We start from the raw sequence: 22246 nt of genomic DNA, 5'->3' as shown, positions 1-22246 counted from the left end.
AGCTCCCTCCTCCTTACCCCTCTGGCATCAATCTGTCCTTATCCTCTCTGCCATCAGTCTCCCTCCTCCTGAAATCTCTACCATCAATCTCCTCCACCGTCCTCTTTGCTTTTCTCCCTCCCACTGTGCCACTTGATATTCTTTCCCTCCTTTCTATCTTTCTCTCTCTTCCCCTCCAGTTATCCTTCATCCTTACCAGAGCCCCCCCCCCCCCCCCCCTCCCCAGCATCCCTCTCCCAATTGTAAAAGAAGAGCTGGAGTTCCATGATGCATGATGCAGCTGCTATCACTCACCGGCAGTGGTGCAAGTAGAAAAAATGGCTCATAGGTACTGTGTGCATGCCGAAGGCTCGCACATCCCAAAAATGGGTGTGGTCAAAAGCCACATGGGGCGTGGCCAATGAAATTGGGGGCATAATACATATATGGGGGGCCAGATACACATATGCCCCCACAGTGCCAGATCTGCCCCCACTGTGCCAGATATGCCCTATGGTGCCAGATACACAAATGCCCCCACAGTGCCAGATGCACAAATGCCAGCTATGCCCCCACAATACCAGATATGCCCCCACAGTGCCACATATGCCCCCACAGTGCCAGATTTGCCCAAACACGCCAGATATGCCCCAACAATGCCAGATACACATGCCCCCAGATTGCCAGATATGCCCCTTCAGTGCCAGATATGCCCCACACATGCCCCACAGTGCCAGATATACATGCCCCCAGAGTGCCAGATATTCCCACCAGAGTGCCAGATATGCCCCCAGTGCAAGATATGCCCCACATTGCCAGATATACATGCCCGCAGAGTGCCAGATATTCCCACCAGATGGCCAAATATGCCCCGAGAGTGCCAGATATGCCCCACAGTGCCAGATATACATGACCCGAGAGTGCCAGATATTCCCACCAGAGTGCCAGATATTCCCCCAGAGTGCCAGATATGCCCCTACTTTGCCAGATACACATGCACCCAGAGTGCCAGATATGCCCCCACAGTGCCAGCTATGCCCCTACTTTGCCAGATACACATGCCCCCAGAGTGCCAGATATGCCCCCACAGTACCAGATATGCCCCTAATTTGCCAGATACACATGCCCCCAGAGTGCCAGATATGCCCCCACAGTGCCAGATATGCTCCCACTTTGTTAGATACACATGCCCCCAGAGTGCCAGATATGCCCCAGCAGTGCAACTCACCGCACTGTCTTCTTCTGCTGCCTCTGCTGCTGCTGGGGAGAGGAGAGCACAGCACATGCCTCTCCTGCCATCAGTCCGGTATCCGCAACCTCCTGCGGCGGCATCGTCCCGTATTTTAGATCTGGCGCCGGTCAGGGCTTGCTGTCTAGCAGCGGCAGCTCCTGATTGGCTGCCGGTCGTGAGCTCTGATTGGCTCACGAACCAGCGTTTCAGTGCACGCCGCGGCCACCGGACTGTCACTGTGTCAGGCAGGAGAGGAGAGGCGCATGAGGCGTTCTCCTCTGTCCCTAAAGTGTGAGGCAGCACAGCGTAGCCACCGCCAAATTCTTAAGGGTATGCCGTGCCCGACTGTACCCGTACACTTGCACCACTGGTCACTGATTGGTTGGGAGCACATTGCACTGTGATTATGCCACTGCGCAACACACTCCCAGCCTACAGTATCAATGACTGAGAGCAGCTGCATCATGGAACTGCATCTATTCTGCAGGCTGCTGGGACAACTTGAGAGAACCAGTTTATGCTACTGGAACTGAGAAGGAAAGTATTATCTCACTGCTTCCCAGCCTAATGCACAGTGTGTTTTGAATCCAGTAATACCTGGAATTTAATGATTTTAATCCCAGGTATTATTGAAACTCTGAAATGTGTATCCAATTAGAGGCCGTTTTTATCAGCTGAAATTGGACCTGCGATTGCACGAAAACAAATAGGATCGAAGAGTATTATCGCAACTCCGGCGGCTGTTTATTGGGGATTATACTTCGGGTGCCTGAGGCATAATCCCTGATAAATGCCTGAATCACTTGATAAAAGAGCTGGCATTGTAGCTAATAGAATAGCCGCTGTTAATAGGATACCGCCCAAAGGGGTTGATGTACTGTATCAAGCAGTGAAATGAGTAGAGAAGTGGACCAGTGGAGAAGTTGCCCATAGCAACCAATGAGTATCTACGTATCATTTTATAGAATCTACTTCTGAAGAGTTCATTAGGAACTCGGCATGTTCTACGTAATCATCCACTAAGGTGCAACAAAATAAAATGGCAAATTAACCATCAATATGTTTCTAATGAGTAAAAAGGAAACTAGAAAATATAAGATATTCACTGATAATTGAAAAGGCAGTATTATCTAAAATTCATTGTAATTATGCTATGTTCAATTAAATTTACAACCCAATGCAGACTACATATATAAATAGATTGTAAAGGCAAAGCTATGCAAAAAATAAAAAGTACTATCAATACTGTAGACCTGTAAGCATTAATACTGCAGGCAGGGGCGCACCGGGTGTGGTGACACCTGATGCACACACTGCATTATTATACACCCACCTCGCTGAAGTCGCACCCATCCAAAAAAAAGGGTGTGGCCTAATGTAAAAGGGCGTGGCCTCTCAAGATCACTTCTTCACTCTGGGGGTTTATTCAGCTTCCCCGGAGATGCTGGCCACCCACGGAGACTGGGCAGCTTGTAGTGCCGGCTTTTTATCTGTGACAGGAGCCGAGTGCTGCAGGAGAATATCAAACTGCAGCACCCGGCTCCTGTCACTGCAGAACAGCCGGCTCTTGGTGTCACGCTTCCGAGGGTGGAACCTGGATGTAGGCCGCACCCCCTGCACCCAGCTTGTGATGTCACTGTCTGCAGGTAATGTGTGTTTTGTTTTAAATTTGTGTTTTTAAAATTCCCTAATTTTTTCTGCGTTCACTGTAGTAATGCTATTGTTTTTATTAACATGTAATCTGAAGGAACAAACTGTGTACTTTTCATGGGACAACTAAATTATTCTGAATGTATGGATTAATTTTATTGTCTTAGTATAAGGTCTAGCTTCTCGGTTATGCTGTTTCATCCACTCTATTGCTAATTCCTCCCAAAAGACAAAATGGGGCTGATTCAATTGTTTTACTCCACAGCTATCACTAGGTGGTGCAACACAGAGAAATTCAATTGTTGCTTCATTTAGACGCCAAGTAGCCACAGGGATGACTTATCTTCTCACAGCCTACTGAGGTGCGAGAAGAAATGTGCACCCAAAGCAGGACTTTAGACGGGTTTAGCCGTTTTATGCTGCTAAACCCTGTCTGTTTGGACGCGACATGTGTGATATGCATGTGCACCCAAACATCAATGGAATTGTCCCTTTTAGATGGGAAAATTAGATGCCCAATCAATTGAATCGTCACAAATAAGTTCATAAGCAAGTGTATGTGCTAATCATTGTACTGTAACATATTGATATATAATACAGCACCTGAAATTTCTTTAAGAATTGTATAGTTTGGGGAGTATACTGTAGAGCTCCTTTATAACTGTCTACTCCAATATTTTGATTTCTCTCAGATATTTCTAATAATGCAATATTTATTTTGGTGTTGTAATCCTTGTTATTTTGTGCTGTGTTCCCTTGCTAGGAAAGTAAGCTGAAATGTACTTACTCCTGCTGCTCATGCCAGTGAGGGAGAGGTGAGAGCCAGCCCCAGGCAGCTTCCCAATGGATCTGACAGGCGCCAGGACCTGTGCATGCCCACAAGGGGCAGCTTGAGTGCGCATGCACATGCAGCATGCAACAGCTGCAGCCCATAGAAGCCGAGTGGTCTGACGATGAGGCAGGGAGTGGCTTTCTACAGGAAGTCTGCTCTCTGCTAATTGCAGCCCGGACTGGCAGTCTCAGAGAAAGGAAACACCTCCCAATGGACATCCTGTCCAACGGATGACTGGCAGGTGGAACTTCCAATAGGAATTCACTGCCAGTACAGTCTCACATACTGCAACTGGCTCAGGTGAGCTCACTGAAGTTGCGGACTTTACTGAGGGGGCTGCAGTCCTGCAACTCATAGGTAAAAACCGCCACTGGTATTTATCCTGATTGAGAGTAAATTTGATAAAATACTATAAAGTATCAATTTGGTGCAGCATGTTCCACTACACTTGCATTAATTCTATTATTATGACATTTATCCTGTAGTGAATATATCTAAACAGATGGAGAGGGAAAATATGGAAGTTTCTGCCAAAGAAAGATTGTTTTGAATGTAAAACCATTCCATTGCTGTTGTTGAAAAGGCTGGTGACTCCTTATATGAGAAAGAGTTTTAACTTAAAATGCAGTGAATGCACACAGTAGTTTTGTAAAGAATTTAAATATATTTTCAAATATTGACATATAATATTACATATGTAAATATAATATACAATATTTGAAAATATCTTTAAATTAATTTAGAAAACTACTATATATATATATATATATATATATATATATAGAGAGAGAGAGAGTTCTTATTGATAAAGACAATCAGATAAACAATTGTTTGTTTTCTCGATGAATTATATTATTATCTGATGTACTGTGTATCTACAGATTGCACTATAATTCTTAATATCTTTATCTGAGCTAATACTGCGTTTAGGATGTAACTAAATTCAGTTATAATTCTCTATCAGTTTTCACCGCTATATCCTATCCCCGATATAATCCTACATATCACACCCCTCTTTCAGTATTCCTTTCCCTGGATCCACTTACTCTCAACTTCCACAGTAACTTGTAGAACAATAAGGCTTAGTTCTTGGATTTCTACATTATTTTATCTTTATAACTTCTCTTGGAAAAGTAATTAGCTTTTTATCTCCTGTGGTGAAGGGGTGGAGAGGGTACTAATTATCCGGTCCACGGTCTGATGGAGGGGCCCAGTGGGGTCCAGGTCTCCCCCCCACACACACACACACGCACCCCTTACCTGGCTGCAGAAGCTGCAGCTTTTCTCCTCAGCTCAGCACATGATGCTCTGTGCTAGGCTGCAATGTAGCCAGGGAAGTGCTTAAAATACTATTATTTCTGTATTTTTTTCCAAAGGGCGCATGGCCACACCTCCTGTGATTAGGCCATACCCCCTGAAAAGCACCTAGGCCCAGCCAGGCTCTCTACTGCCCTGCTTACCCTTATGCTGATAATATCCAGTTGTTGCATTTCATCTGTATATATTTTTGCAACATTAAACTCAATATTTAAAAATCTGAGCTTAATATATCTGCACCAATAAATAATACCTACTATACCTACCTCCCCCTCATCCATAAACCTATTCTTGACTTTGTGTTTGTTTTCCAATATCCAATCTGTATCCAAATGTGTTGCATGCATCTCAGAAGCAATCACAATAATAAGCCCATGTCACACACAAGACACTGTAAACATTTTAAATGATGCATTCATTGGCCGGGATGTACTGTTAGCCAAGTTTGATCCATATAATAGTGTCCAAGTTCATGAAAAGTCGGATGTTTTCTACTCAGAACAGCGCTCGGGGAAAAGTTGAATCCAGATATTTTCCCCATGCTAAACATACAACTTGACCAATACTTATGTCAGTGTCATCTGCTGATGTTTATTTACCCTGTATTTGTCCTATATTGTCTTCAACTGTAAGTCACTGTTCTCCTGTTTTGGTTATTTTGTTTATGTACTCTGTAATTGGATGCTGCAGAACCCTTGTGGTGCCATATAAGTAAAGGATAAAAATAATAATGTAATGGAGTTTGAAAATCTCACACAAAACAGCTCTACAAAGTTGTACATAAACATAGCTGATTATTTTGAGGTGAGTTGTATTTGTTAATGTTGAAAATCAATTACAAGTAAACAATTACAGCACATTCACAACAAATAAAAATGTTTAAATTTTTTATAACTTTAAAATGAAAAAACAAAACAAAAAAAAACTATGATATCTCAGAATAGTCCATGTACTGCACATGTAATGTTTGCTCATTTTTTCCCAGAATATGTGTCTGATTCACCATGGGATATAATAAGACACACATGCAGCTCCTGCTGATTAAAATGATATGCGGCATGGTTATATCCTTTTTATAATTGATGTATCTGCATACCAAAATATGTTACAGTGTTTGGCAGGAAAACACTGTAGCATAAAATTTGTATGCAGATGTGCTGCAGATTACAAACTGTTTTACACCTTTGTCTACCTGATAATACCCAGTCTGCTGTATTATTGGGTTTGTTTCCAATTGAAAAGCAATACAAATTATGCTGACATTATATAAAAAATAATAATAAGTATATAACTCTAATCAAAGAATAACATTAGTGACTCTAACCTGTTAGTTGCATCCAAACGAATGGTCACATGGTTCAGTTTATACTCCCCCTGCACCCGTTTATCCATCTAGGCTATCAGTTGTTGTGTTGAGAGTTGTAGCGCTTTCTGTAATGTTATTTGTTTACTGCATTGTTCTGTTTTATTATGTACTGGCCTGTGTCTTGCCAGCTGTACAGTGCTGCAGATCCATGTGACACCTTACAAATAAAGGTTAATAATAATATATCTATAAAACAAGAAATTGGAGCTTATGAAAATGCACTCTGGTCTGGCTCTGCACATGTGAATTGCCAAAATCACTCTAGTACAGTACATGCAAATCACAGGCTCTACATTTGAGCTTATATGTTAACAATAATTGGTTATATATGATTTTATTTTAATCATTACCTAGTCATACTGTATAACAGTTATCAGGCTAATATATTGTATAAATGGTACAAAACTCACAGTACCTGTTTTTATGTATCTTGCAGCACAACAGAATTCACCAAAAATCCATGAAGGCTGGTGGGCTTATAAAGAGGTCGTGCAGGGCAGCTTTGTTCCAGGTAAGACTCTTCATGGTGGAAAAATGCTTTTGTGGACAGACGAAACTGCCACAGTTGACACATTTGAAAAACTACATACTGTACAGTAGGAGGTTGGAGTGTTTATAACATGCAAGAAATAGACTGGTTGATGAGTATATGGAAAGTGGATCCTTACTCTGGGGCTGATGTAGCGTTGAAAGTAAGGTGGCCGTAATTGCTGCTACATGGTGTCCACAGAATTTCATAGAGATATTCACCCATATGTTGAGCTATATGTATCACTGCGGGCAGACCACCCCATATCCATACTGTATGCTTGATTTGACACACATCACCATCATCCATGTGTGCATGCATCAGTCATATCTTTGGTTTAAAAGATACACATAAAAACAGGCATATTAATACTTGTGGACGACTCTGCTTAGGACACAGTTCCTTCAGCATGCCCTCAACAAACATCGCCTATGTAAGTATGTCCCATTTCAACCCCGCGACACCCCTTCAGTTGCGACCAGGGGTACCAGAACGTGTTGTTGTTGGGGGGGTCATATATAAAAAAATAATTTTGGCGCTCCCCTCATGATTATCCACCCCCACCCCACGCGGGGAGCACTTATTAACCCAGAACACAGCTGAGAATCTGATTCAAAACTCCAGCGCCGCAGCATGCTGCCCCGTGTCCTCCTGTCCTAGCCGGCTCTAAGATGCATTACTGGGAGGAGGTGTGGCTATGCTGAGCCTACTGGAATATCCCCGCCTCCTCCCTGTAATGCCTCCGTGAAAAGCCGGCTGGACAGGACACAGGGCAGCACGTTGCAGCGCGGGAGTTTTGAAGTCACAGTCTCCGCGGTGATCTGGGGGGTAAGCGCTCCCCCTCCACATGCCTGCACCTCTGTCATGTTTGGGGGGGGACATGCTGCCCCCTTGTTCCTCCCAATCCGACGCCTATGGTTGCGACTGAAGCGTGTTTGATTCTGTATCACATGTACTTGCATATGCTTGGTTGTTGAACTACACATCCCAGCATGCTCTGCAACAGTTTTAGCATGGCCAAATAACAAAACTGTAGCAAGGCATGCTGGTATGTGTAATTCAGCAACAGCTGGAGGGCCAAACGTTCCCCATCCCTGATTTAATCCATAAATAAATCTACAAGAACCATTATTTGGGGGAGAAAAATTAAAAAGTGTGTTTAATTGAAATGGGTTGTACTGAAAAGATCGGAGCTTGGACTTAAATGTAATTTTTGCACCTCCTAAAGCAGTTTCTGCCTTCCACACAACCTTATTTTTTGAGACATTATTTCATAGTATACTGTATAGAGTAGATGTGCACCTTGCTATGTGCTACTGGGTGGATCATGTTGCAAAATAGGTGCACTTTGAAAATAACCTCCACAAATAACAAATAAACATAATCTTGCCTAATTCAGTGAGGTAGTGCATTTCACAGTCTAGGCACAGAATTACATGCCCCATGCATATGTGCATGCAGACACCTGTAGTACTACAAGTGTTTGCTGCGCAATATTTAGGTATAGTAGTGCGCCCATTCATCAAATGACTGTACCAATCACCTAACGCCTGTTAGTTGTGCCCCCATTCACCTAATCAATACTTGTAGTGCTACTATTCACCTTATCAGTAATAGAGGTACCCTCAATCACCTAAAGAATATAGTAGTGCTCATGTTCACCTAATACACTGTACAAATGTAATGCCCATGTTCACTCAGTGAATAATAATAGTGCCTCTGATTCACCCAGTATACAATAGCAGTACCCTCATTCATCGTATTAATAGTTATAGTTCCCCTAATTTACCCAATTTATAATAGTAGTGCCCCCATTCATCTAAGGAATAATAGTAGTTCTCCTATTCATCTAAAATATAATGTATTGAGTGCTCACAATCACTAACCTACTCTGCTATTTAATAATAGTGACCCATTCACCTAATCAAGAATAATAGTTCCTCAATGCAACACGTATCCCCCTCATGCCTGTCTCCAGATTCCTATACATTTATATCTTGCACACATATGCTGCCCAGTTCAATTGTTTGGCTAGATATGTCAAAGCCAAATCACAAATGTGGTCATAAGTGTTGGCAAGCTGAATTCAAGTATACTCAAACCTAGTAATTTAAGGTTTACTTCTTCTATGTATGTACTGCCAGCAGCTGACCACACTTTTGGCCTTATTAGCTGGATTTACATCAGGGAAAATGTATTAGTCCATCATCAGTGGCCTTTTTTTATTATTGGGTATGTTGGTCTTGGCAGCAAGGTCATCTTGGCCCTAGTAATCCCATACCTTCCAGCCTGTTCTGGCAATCACTGACAGTCATGGCCATGCTGGTACTTAAAGTTCCATAACTGCCAGCATGCCTTAGCTATTAAGGACTGCCATGCTGGATGTCAGATTTAGATTTTATTGAACCCAGAACTGGGACCTCTGTGCAAGACTGACTGTTGATGGTGTGAATGAAAGTAGGCTCATGGATGACAGCCCACCCGAGAACAACAGAGACATGACGCAAAGAAGTTAGTAGGGAGCGCAGGTATATGGGGAATGAAACCTGCTGGTTTTACAACCTGAAACAGAAGATACTGTAGGATGTGGCAGGGACCGCCGGACTGGGTTGTCATGAGTGCGTTTGCACTTGATGCTAAGTGGTGGCATCTGCTAATAGTACTGGAGAGTACTTGCTGTGAGAACCTGGATGCACATAGCAGTTGTGCTGTGTGAACTGCAAGTGTATATACTGTGTATAAGGTGTACTACTGTGTGGCATACTGTGCATAAGAGGTACTACTTTGTCGTAAAATGAATAAAGGGCCCTACTGTGTGATGTAATGTGAATAAGGGACACAAATGTGTGGTGTGACCAGGCCCTTTTCCTGCAAGACTTTGACCTGCTTTTTTCAGATACGGGCCTCCGGCGTGCACTGTCCTTATTCAGAATATTGGGTGCACCAAATGTCTAGATACAGCTCTGCAGCCTTTACACTGTGTCTCGATCGCTGTGGCCAGCAGTGATTGGGAAGCCTGTGGTAATTCCCCCTCCCAAAGGGACGGACCAGGCAGCACAGCTCGGCAGAACCCAGAACTGCACAATTTGGAGCTCAGCAAGATGCTGGGTAAGGAAAGGTATATTGGGGTACATCTGTCAGGGATAATGGGGACAACTGATGGGATAAGAGGGACACCTGGGCAGTACAAAGGTGACTCCTTGCTTGTATAAAGGAGACACTTGGTGGAGTTAGGGGTGCACTTGCCTATGATAAGGGGAACACTTAGGCGCATAAGGTGTACACTTGGCTGGGATAGAGAGAAAACCTAGGGTGGCATCTGGGTGATTATTGTGAAAAATACTGGGTAAGGATGCACCAGTGAGATCATTGTGGTGGGAGGATTAGGCAGAGCAGTTAACTGAGGTACTGTGAATGATGGGTGAGCAGAGAAAGATATTGTGGGATCTGTAATATACAGAGGAAGGTGACGAGGTCAGAGGAAGGTGACAAGGGGCAGAGAAAGGTGACGAGGGGTAAGGTGGTGATGGGCTGAGGATGGTGACGAGGGGCTGAGGAAGGTGATGAGGGCTCACCACCCCAGTCTGCCTCACCGCCCCTGTCCTCTTAAGGGCAGGCACCCTTTTGAGTGGCTCCTCTCCCTTTTCCAGTGAACATGCACCATTGGCGCACACAGCATTACACCCTAGGGTTATCAGTAAATCCCCTTAAATTTTGCATATCCCCACTTCAAAATTCCCACTTGGACCACTGACATATACTGTAGGTATACTGGTGAACAGTATGAAAACTGTTGAGACATTAGGGTAGTAAGGACTGCTAGAACAGTGGTGAGTAATTATTTCAGCTAGGGGGAAACAACATTTTCCAGTGAATATTTGAGGGCTGCACACAATACATTTTGTATATACAGAACATAACGAAAAATGCTATAAGGTTTTCCTAAAAAATATTTTTATTAAACATTTTAATAACAGTGTGTGGGTTGAGCTTTCATGTGATATACATAGGTGGCTTCTCATATTACCATAATGTAGTAAGGGGGCAGCCTCAGCAAGATGTAAATGTAGCCAACTTAGAATAAGCCCCTTTATAATTATATACTAGTATTTTTCTGCTATAACTCCCCTCGCCCCCTCTCCTCCCATATCCCTATACATATGCCCACACCCCCCATATGCATTATATATTTAATTATTCACATAATAATGGGGACAGGCAAAAATAAATACAAACATCTAAAAAAAAAATACAGAAGAGCCTTTATTCAAGTACAGAAACCACTATAAGCCAGAAATAAAAAAAAAAAAACAACAATGCTGAAAAGAAAGAATCAGCATCCAGTATAGCAGCTCCTCTCTCTCTCCCTGGGCACAGTTACCAGCTCCCCTTCCTATCTCCCTGGGCACAGTTACTAGCGCCCCTTCCTATCTCCCTGGGCACAGTTACTAGCGCCCCTTCCTATCTCCCTGGGCACAGTTACCAGCTCCCCTTCTTATCTCCCTCCTCAGCACAGTTACCAGCTCCTCTACTTCCATGCCTCCCTGTGCAACCGTTATCAGTTCCCCTTCCTCCCACCCTGTGCACAGTTCATGCTTATGGGCCATATTTTGCACACCTCTATGTTAGAGGCTGAATAGGACAGAAACTGCTTATCTGATTAGGGACCAGCGGCAGCTCAAGAGGCAGGGCTGCAGCGCAGTCCAAAATTTAAATTGGAGGGCCACACCGACTGCTGGTGAGTCCCGGACGGTGATGTTTGGCAGTGTTTGGAGTGGAAATTGGTTTGTCTTTCCTATTTGAGTTTTGGACTGCACTGCAGCCCCACCTCTGTAGCCACCACTGATAGGGACTGTTGAAAGATGAATAGTATTGAAACTGCTCAGTGTCCAGAGGGCAGTCAGAAAACAGTTTGAACTGCCAGGTGGTCTAAACAGCTGAAGGCACTCTCCTGTACCAGGAACTATCACACCACAAATCAGGAGACAAGTTGTACTGGCAATGTGTGATAGTCCGGCTGGGGTTTAAATAGGAGGTTCTGTGTATATGACGCCTTATACAGTGGAGAGTAGTGAACTGCAATCAGTTGAGTAGCAGCATGATGGCAGTATAGAAGCAGGGGAGATGCAGGAACTTATCCCAGTTTGTCAGATACACTATGGCACAGGGTTTTAAATGGTACACAAGAGTGCCTCATCTGTTAAGAAGTTGTGTGACACTGGAACTTTGAGTTCCACAAATGTACTTACTGTAAGCATTTTATCAGTTTGAGTCATTACCCTGGCACCAACCACCCAATGAGTGGCAGGATATACCCAAGTGCTATTCAGCATGGACTGGTTTGTACAAACAGGGGAGTATGCAAACTTTTATTGCAGGCAGCATCTTAAGGTATATGCAACTCAAAATAAACATTTGGACGCAGTTTTGTGTCTCTAATTGTATACTTGCTTTCAGCATATTATAAATAATGCCCTTTACAAAGTTTTTGTTGCAGATTACAATAGTACAAAAGGTAAAGGAACAATATGACATGATATAATGTCAAGTTAGTAAGGGAAGATAGCATGTCAGTTTTGACAGAATATAAGCAAACAACGTCATATGACTGAAGTGGTTTCATAATAGTCTTTGGACAGGGAAGAGGGATCAATCTCAGAAAAGTTATACAGAGGAAATGTAATGGAAAAAGGGTTGAAGAGAGGAGGGATGGTGTGGGGAGGTGGGGAGTGGTATAGGGTAAAACCAGCCAGCAAACAAAAGAAAAGGGAAGTAACCATAAGGGAGAATGGGGCAGGGAGAGAAAAATAATAGGAAGAAAACAAACACCAAGAAGCTCCAGGTACATGTAAGCAGTAGAAATAGAGTATATTTAATTGATGATACAAAACATTTGATTTTTACACTGCTTAACAGTCAGAGGGAAGAATTAGTCCTTAGTCAGTTGAGACTTCGCTGCAATGCAGATGTGCCTAATTAACATACCAATATAAAGGACTGGTTTATTCATCAGAATGGAGAGGAGGTCAGGCATAATTTGAATGGTGGAGACCTTTACAATAAGAGACAGAACTGAATTCCAAAATGCTTTAAAGGCTGAAACACTACCACCAAAGCTTAGCAACTTTGAAAAAAAAATTGAGAATTCCTACAGGTCAATATAATAATGTTCTTTGTATTGAAGGAGAGATACCTCAAATGTATGTCCCCAAGAAGCTCAAAGACTACTAGTTTAAAACAGAGAGCCTGGTTAGCCAGCTCAATATGATTTGAGGAGTTGGACAGAGCGGAAACCAGAGATTGAAAGAACCAAAGATTACCTTCCAGGCTGGCAGCATCTGCCATCTTGGTAATACCACAAAATCTAAATGTATTATGGTCCTCATTCCGAGTTGTTCGCTCGCAAGCTGCTTTTAGCAGCATTGCACACGCACACGCTAAGCCGCCGCCTACTGGGAGTGAATCTTAGCTTAGCAAAATTGCGAACGAAAGATTCTCAAAATTGCGAATAGAATTTTCTAAGCAGTTTCTAAGTAGCTCCAGACTTACTCTGCCACTGCGATCAGTTCAGTCAGTTTCGTTCCTGGTTTGACGTCACAAGCACACCCAGCGTTCGCCCAGACACTCCCCCGTTTCTCCAGCCACTCCCGCGTTTTTCCCAGAAACGGCAGCGTTTTTTCACACACTCCCATAAAACGGCCTGTTTCCGCCCAGAAACACCCACTTCCTGTCAATCACACAACGATCACCAGAACGAAGAAAAAACCTCGTAATGCCGTGAGTAAAATACCAAACTTCTTAGCAAATTTACTTGGCACAGCCGCAGTGCGAACATTGCGCATGCGCAGTTTGCGGAAAATCGCTGCGATGCGATGAAAAAGAACGAGCGAACAACTCGGAATGAGGGCCAATGTCTTTCCCTGTTCTCAAGGTCATCCGCCTTATCTTTGAGGAACTCACTCTCACAATTGATATAGTCAGTCTCATGTAGTACACCAGTAAGGAGTTTAGTGTTGGAGTCAGATTTAGATCGATAGCCTTTGTTTGCTGGGTCAGGTCCGATAACTTGCTCCAATGTTCTTCAGCAGTTTTATTCAGATTTAATCACCAAACCATAAGTAGACACCATCTCAGTATCCATAAACAGGGTAAGGGGAGAGGAAAGAGGAGACTGAGACAGAAGTAAATTCAATCAGGTAAAGTACTGTAGGTTTGGGCACCAGATTATGACCGCTTCTTAACTTTAAACACTCTCTTCTGCATTGTAGGCGAAAAAATAAAAATATGGAATAGGTAACAAAAAACAAAAAAACAAAAATCAAACGGGTCAGTGGAAGCAGGCAGAGATAGGCAGACATCATAGAGATGATTTCAGGTCCATGTTAGAAGCCAACAGTATAGACTAGTCCCTCAGTGGCAGATAAATTAAACAGGGAATATAGGTGCACCTAAGAGGCTCCTCAGGTCCTACATGCCCCACACTGAACTTGTTGATGATCATTTAGATGCCAGGATACACATTTCCAGATCAGGGGAGATGTTCAGACAAGAATCCCTGTAAGTCAGTGGCTCATTGGTATGACAACTGCAGGCCAATCTGGGGCAGCAAACAGGTTGGCCTGGGATCATGCAAAGTCAGTGGCAGGGATCTAATTTCAAGGCTGCGATTTATTGGGGGAAGGTAGGCCATGGTCACTGTCATACGCAACTGAAATCAGCTTAGGAGGGCAACAAGGAGCAGGAAAGCACAAATTAGGCAGCTTCGAGCACAGGATATATGGGGATTGTCATTCGCCACCAGGGTCCAATCAACACCAGGGTCTGCTGTGTGACTGGTCTGTGCACTGGGCCAGTGCTCTCCACTGCACTCACCACCACCTGATGTGTCTGCACCAGCTGATTCCCCTTCTTAGTGGGTGCTGCCATACTGCTGGCATGCTCCATGCTCCTCCAATTCAGCCTTTAGCTACTGCAATTTTGGGGTAGTCTATATTAATATTCGTCATTAGCCATTCTCCAATGAGTGTCTCCTAATCTAACAGAGTACCTTACGTAATCCTTTCTCTCTCACAGCACAAGTGTCAGGTCCTTGTCTGCATTTGTGCCTGACAGCCTAGTTGCTACAGTCTCATACTGTGGTTACTCAACTTACTTGGGAAACTCTGCTGGATTTTTCAAGCTTTCCTGTGAATACCGTGATGGATTTCCCAAGTGCTTTGCAGTATATACTTGGTCTTCTAGGTGCTCCTATGAATATCTGCTGCTGTTTCTTCTTTTTCTCCATCCAGCAACAGTTCTTCAGCTGTCACTATTGTGGCCTCCTTTGGTCCCCACACTCTCCATACCTCCTCCTTGTATATGCTTGTCAAAAGCTACCTGCTTGTCGCTCCTGGGTTCCACTCTGGGGCCCCAACCTTGCAGAAATCCCTGGTGCCAACTACTGCTACGTTCGACTCTGCACCCCTGGGTTATTCCTAGTGTGTGTTGACACAGAATCCTATATAATACCAGTGAATCCTGACAGGCATACACTGAAAACACTCCAGTTAATGAGAAAAAGTTCTTGTACGCGATTCCTTCCTCGATGCCGGTCAAGCCATGCCAACAAATAAATAATAATGCCATTTATGTTAGAAATATTGCACAGGTATCAACATATTAAAACTGTTAAGCCTAATGTTGTCTTACTCACATCATTTATCTAAACTATAAATGAGGCTAGACAAGCATTATTTTAGGAGATCATGGATCATTTTTTATTCAATTAGGGAGAGGTCCTAAAGTGACACCAGTTGCACAGACTGTTTGCATTTGCAGGATGCACTTTTTAAAATTGAGAAGCATCTATTTAGGTGCAAGGTGTACAAATGGGAGAATTGAGCATAATTAATTGTATTGCTGTTTGTGTACTGTAGGATCCTTAATGTAGCATAATGCAGTATCCAATAACAGCTGCTCTGTGTTGCCAATGCTTAATATTTAATCCACTGATTGAGCAATATTCTGACATATATCTGCATTTATACTAGAAGCTAAAAGCACTGTTTAAGTATAATTTTCTAAGAGTAATACAATGACTGCCTAGATACATTGAGTAGGTCAACGCCCCTGTCATTCGTGATAACTTTGTTACAAAGCAGATGATTATTGTCATTAATACAGAAGTATAAGCTAACTAAAAAGCATGACTATAATTATGTTAACGAGAGACAACATCAAAGGTTATCACTATGCTTAAACAACGGAGAACTAAGCCCAGTGCTGCCAGAATCACACAGATATTATGATGACCTTTAAGCAACACCATCAGGTAGCGAATTTTTCACAAAGTGGGAGAAAATGTTAAACACTAGCAGGAGATGTGACAATTTATGTGTTCTTGCATTTTATATATATATATATATATATATATATATATACTGTGTGTGTGTGTGTGTGTGTGTGTGTGTGTGCGTGCGTGCGTGTGTGTGTGTGTGTGTGTGTGTGTGTGTGTGTGTGTGTGTATATATATATATATATATATAGTAGAAAAAAGGCAGCGGCACTCCGTCAATATAAATGGTCAATCGTGTATTGAATCAAAGCATAACAGTGGTCACATAAACAACCAACGTTTCGGGGTCCTGAGACCCCTTTGTCAAGGCGTGCACCTATATATTATATATATATATATATATATATACGCAGTATCAGAGGCGGAACTACCGGCAGTGCAGGCAGTGCACTGCACTGGGGCCCGCCTCTGTCCAGGGGCCCAAGCATGTAATGAGTCAAACTGACTCATTACATGCCGCTGTGCGCTGCAGGCAACCGCTGCCCGCAGCGCACAGCCGCCCGGAGATAGGAGCTGAGCAGCGGTACAGACGGGGGAAGGAGGAGGGAGCCGGAGGACGGAGCCGCAGCAGCGCTTTGTTACTGGTGGAGGCGCTGCTGCTGCTGCTCCTCTGCTTCCCTATAGGCTGTCTTCCGAGAACAGCCTATAGGGAAGCAGAGGGGCAGCAGCAGCAGCGCCTCCACCAGTAACAAAGCGCTGCTGCGGCTCCGTCCTCCGGCTCCCTCCTCCTCATTCTCTACTGCCCGGGAATCGTCGTCTGACGCAGCTGCACCGAGGAGCCTGAGGGTAAGTATAATTCTTCTTTCTTTCTTTCTTTCTTTCTTTCTTTCTTTCTTTCTTTCTTTCTTTCTTTCTTTCTTTCTTTCTTTTTCTTTCCTTCTTTCTTTCTTGTGCCTGCCTGCCGCAATGTGTAAAAAGGGGGGACTACCTGCCGCACTGTGTAAAAAGGGGGGACTGCCTGCCGCAATGTGTAAAAAGGGGGGACTACCTGCCGCAATGTGTAAAAAGGGGGGACTGCCTGCCGCAATGTGTAAAAAGGGCGGACTACCTGCCGCAATGTGTAAAAAGGGGGGACTGCCTGCCGCAATGTGTAAAAAGGGGGGACTGCCTGCCGCACTGTGTAAAAAGGGGGGACTGCCTGCCGCAATGTGTAAAAAGGGGGGACTACCTGCCGCAATGTGTAAAAAGGGGGGACTGCCTGCCACTATGTGTAAAAAGGGGAATCTGCCTGCCGTAATGTGTAAAAATGGGGACGCTGTCTGCCGTAATGTGTAACAAGGGCACGCTGTCTACCGTAATGTGTAAAAAGGGCACGCTGTCTGCCGTAATGTGTAACAAGGGCACGCGGTCTGCCGTTATGTGTAAAAAGGGCACGCTGTCTGCCGTTATGTGTAAAAAGGGCACGCTGTCTGCTGTAATGTGTAAAAAGAGGAATCTATTCGCTGTAAGGTGTAAAAGGGTCTCTACCTGGTGTAGTGGTGCTACTGTGCGGCGTAATTTGAATAATGGAGACTACTGTGTTGGTATTATTTTGTGGCCACACCCCTTCCCCACGAAGCCACGCCACTATGTATTTTTGCGCGCGCCTACGGCGCGAACTGCCCCCGGGGTGGACTTGGATGGGGGGGGGGCCCAAAGCATTTTGTCGCACCTGGGCCCACCGCTTGCTTGTTCCGCCACTGCGCAGTATACAGTATATACTACAGATGAGCAGGTTCGGTTCGTCGAGATCCGAACCCCCCCGAACTTCACCTATTTTACACGGGTCCGAGGCAGCCTCGGATCTTCCCGCCTTGCTCGGTTAACTCGAATGCGGCCGAACGTCATCATCCCGCATTTTGATTCTCGCAAGATTCATATTCTATATAAAGAGCCAGTCGGCGCCGCTATTTCCACTCGTGCATTGGAGATTGAACGGAGAGGATGTGGCTACGTTCTCTCCCTGAAAAGCTCCGTATCTGTGCTCAGTGTGCTGAAAATATCTGTGCTCAGTGTGCTGCAAATATCTGTGCTCAGTGTGCTGCAAATATCTACGTTCTCTGCCTGAAAAGCTCCATATCTGTGCTCAGTGTGCTGCAAATATCTGTGCTCAGTGTGCTGCATTTTGGTGACCAACAGTATATAGTTGTACAGAACAGTAGGCCATTGCTGTATCTTGCAGCTCTGTGTCACTGCAAGTATCCATTCCATATATGTGCTGCATTTTTGTGAGCAGTATATATAGTAGTACAGTGCAGCATTTTGGAGACCAACAGTATATAGTTGTACAGTACAGTAGGCCATTGCTGTATCTTGCAGCTCCGTGTCACTGCAAGTATCCATTCCATATCTGTGCTGCATTTTTGTGAGCAGTATATATAGTAGTAAAGTGCAGCATTTTGGTGACCAACAGTATATAGTTGTACAGTACAGTAAGCCATTGCTGTATCTTGCAGCTCCGTGTCACTGCAAGTATCCATTCCATATCTGTGCTGCATTTTTGTGAGCAGTATATATAGTAGTAAAGTGCAGCATTTTGGTGACCAACAGTATATAGTTGTACAGTACAGTAGGCCATTGCTGTATCTTGCAGCTCCGTGTCACTGCAAGTATCCATTCCATATCTGTGCTGCATTTTTGTGAGCAGTATGTATAGTAGTACAGTGCTGCATTTTGGTGACCAACAGTATATAGTTGTACAGTACAGTAAGCCATTGCTGTATCTTGCAGCTCCGTATCACTGCAAGTATCCATTCCATATCTGTGCTGCATTTTTGTGAGCAGTATATATAGTAGTACAGTGCAGCATTTTGGTGACCAACAGTATATAGTTGTACAGTACAGTAAGCCATTGCTGTATCTTGCAGCTCCGTGTCACTGCAAGTATCCATTCCATATCTGTGCTGCATTTTTGTGAGCAGTATATATAGTAGTACAGTGCAGCATTTTGGTGACCAACAGTATATAGTTGTACAGTACAGTAGGCCATTGCTGTATCTTGAAGCTCCGTGTCACTGCAAGTATCCATTCCATATCTGTGCTGCATTTTTGTGAGCAGTATATATAGTAGTACAGTGCAGCATTTTGGTGACCAACAGTATATATTTGTACAGTACAGTAGGCCATTGCTGTATCTTGCAGCTCCATGTCACTGCAAGTATCCATTCCATATCTGTGCTGCATTTTTGTGAGCAGTATATATAGTAGTACAGTGCATCATATTGGTGACCAAAAGTATATAGTTGTACAGTACAGTAGGCCATTGCTGTATCTTGCAGCTCCGTGTCACTGCAAGTATCAATTCCATATCTGTGCTGCATTTTTGTGAGCAGTATATATAGTAGTACAGTGCAGCATTTTGGTGACCAACAGTATATAGTTGTACAGTACAGTAGGCCATTGCTGTATCTTGCAGCTCCGTGTCACTGCCAGTATCCATTCCATATCTGTGCTGCATTTTTGTGAGCAGTATATATAGTAGTACAGTGCAGCATTTTGGTGACCAACAGTATATAGTTGTACAGTACAGTAGGCCATTGCTATTGATATAATAATATTACTGGCATATAATTCTACACATTAAAAAAATGGAGAAAATAAATGTGGAGGGTGAAATAGGGAAAGATCAAGTTCCACTTCCACCTAGTGCTGATGCTGCTGCCACTAGTCATGGCAGAGACGATTCAATGACATCAACATCATCTGCCAAGGCCGATGCCCAATGTCATAGTAGAGAGCATGTAAAATCCAAAATACTAAAGTTCAGTAAAATAACCCAAAAATCTAAATTAAAAGCATCTGAGGAGAAGCATAAACTTGCCAATATGCCATTTATGACACGGAGTGGCAAGGAACGGCTGAGGCCCTGGCCTATGTTCATGGCTAGTGGTTCAGCTCCACATGAGGATGGAAGCATTCATCCTCCCGCTAGAAAACTAAAAAGAGTTAAGATGGCAAAAGCACAGCAAAGAACTGTGCGTTCTTCTAAATCACAAATCCCCAAGGAGAGTCCAATTGTGTCGGTTGTGATGCCTGACCTTTCCAACACTGGATGGGAAGAAGTGGCTCCTTCCACCATTTGCACGCCCCCTGGAAGTGCTGGAAGGAGCACCCACAGTCTAGTTCCTGATAGTCAAATTGAAGATGTCACTGTTGAAGTTCACCAGGATGAGGATATGGGTGTTGCTGGCGCTGAGGAGGAAATTGACAAGGAGCATTCTGATGGTGAGGTGGTTTGTTTAAGTTAGGCACCCGGGGAGACACCTGTTGTCCGTGGGATGAATATGGCCATTGACATGCCTGGTCAAATTACAAAAAAAATCACCTCTTCGGTGTGGAATTATTTTAGCAGAAATGTGGACAACAGGTGTCAAGCCGTGTGTTGCCTTTGTCAAGCTGTAATAAGTAGTGATGTGCACCGGAAATTTTTCGGGTTTTGTGTTTTGGTTTTGGGTTCGGTTCCGCGGCCGTGTTTTGGGTTCGAACGCGTTTTGGCAAAACCTCACCGAATTTTTTTTGTCGGATTCGGGTGTGTTTTGGATTCGGGTGTTTTTTTCCAAAAAACCCTAAAAAACAGCTTAAATCATTGAATTTGGGGGTCATTTTGATCCCATAGTATTATTAACCTCAATAACCATAATTTACAATAATTTCCAGTCTATTCTGAACACCTCACACCTGACAATATTATTTTTAGTCCTAAAATTTGCACCGAGGTCGCTGGATGGCTAAGCTAAGCGACACAAGTGGCCGACACAAACACCTGGCCCATCTAGGAGTGGCACTGCAGTGTCAGGCAGGATGGCCCTTCCAAAAAATACTCCCCAAACAGCACATGACGCAAAGAAAAATGAAAGAAAAAAGAGGTGCAAGATGGAATTGTCCTTGGGCCCTCCCACCCACCCTTATGTTGTATAAACAGGACATGCACACTTTAACCAACCCATCATTTCAGCGACAGGGTCTGCCACACGACTGTGACTGAAATGACTGGTTGGTTTGGGCCCCCACCAAAAAAGAAGCAATCTCTCCTTGCACAAACTGGCTCTACAGAGGCAAGATGTCCACCTCATCATCATCGTCCGATTCATCACCCCTTTCACTGTGTACATCCCCCTCCTCACAGATTATTAATTTGTCCCCACTGGAATCCACCATCTCAGATCCCCGTGTACTTTCTGGAGGCAATTGCTGCTGGTGAATGTCTTCATGGAGGAATTGATTATAATTCATTTTAATGAACATCATCTTCTCCACATTTTCTGGAAGTAACCTCGTACGCCGATTGCTGACAAGGTGAGCGGCGGCACTAAACACTCTTTCGGAGTACACACTGGAGGGAGGGCAACTTAGGTAGAATAAAGCCAGTTTCTGCAAGGGCCTCCAAATTACCTCTTTTTCCTGCCAGTATACGTACGGACTGTCTGACGTGCCTACTTGGATGCGGTCACTCATATAATCCTCCACCATTCTTTCAATGGTGAGAGAATCATATGCAGTGACAGTAGACGACATGTCAGTAATCGTTGGCAGGTCCTTCAGTCCGGACCAGATGTCAGCATCAGCAGTCGCTCCAGACTGCCCTGCATCACCGCCAGCGGGTGGGCTCGGAATTCGTAGCCTTTTCCTCGCACCCCCAGTTGCGGGAGAATGTGAAGGAGGAGATGTTGACGGGTCGCGTTTCGCTTGACTTGACAATTTTCTCACCAGCAGGTCTTTGAACCTCTGCAGACTTGTGTCTGCCGGAAAGAGAGATCCAACGTAGGTTTTAAATCTAGGATCGAGCACGGTGGCCAAAATGTAGTGCTCTGATTTCAACATATTGACCACACGTGAATCCTGGTTAAGCGAATGAAGGGCTCCATCCACAAGTCCCACATGCCTAGCGGAATCGCTCTGTTTTAGCTCCTCCTTCAATGTCTCCAGCTTCTTCTGCAAAAGCCTGATGAGGGGAATGACCTGACTCAGGCTGGCAGTGTCTGAACTGACTTCACGTGTGGCAAGTTCAAAGGGTTGCAGAACCTTGCACA

The 22246-nt window shown here is 44.0% G+C and overlaps 1 protein-coding gene across 1 annotated transcript in view; it reads left to right on the top strand.

Annotated features, from left to right (window-relative positions):
* CA10 (carbonic anhydrase 10) overlaps positions 1 to 22246 on the top strand; it is a 579440-nt gene that overhangs the window by 260799 nt on the left and 296395 nt on the right. The window contains exon 3 of the mRNA XM_063961261.1: positions 6812 to 6886. Within this exon, the coding sequence (XP_063817331.1) occupies positions 6812 to 6886 (75 nt within the window). The remainder of the gene's footprint in view (positions 1 to 6811; positions 6887 to 22246) is intronic.

The sequence above is a fragment of the Pseudophryne corroboree genome, chromosome 3 (assembly GCF_028390025.1).
Source record: "Pseudophryne corroboree isolate aPseCor3 chromosome 3, aPseCor3.hap2, whole genome shotgun sequence".
In the NCBI taxonomy this organism is placed as follows: domain Eukaryota; kingdom Metazoa; phylum Chordata; class Amphibia; order Anura; family Myobatrachidae; genus Pseudophryne; species Pseudophryne corroboree.
Note: the sequence above shows the minus strand (reverse complement) of the source record. Positions and strands in the feature narration are given on the sequence as shown.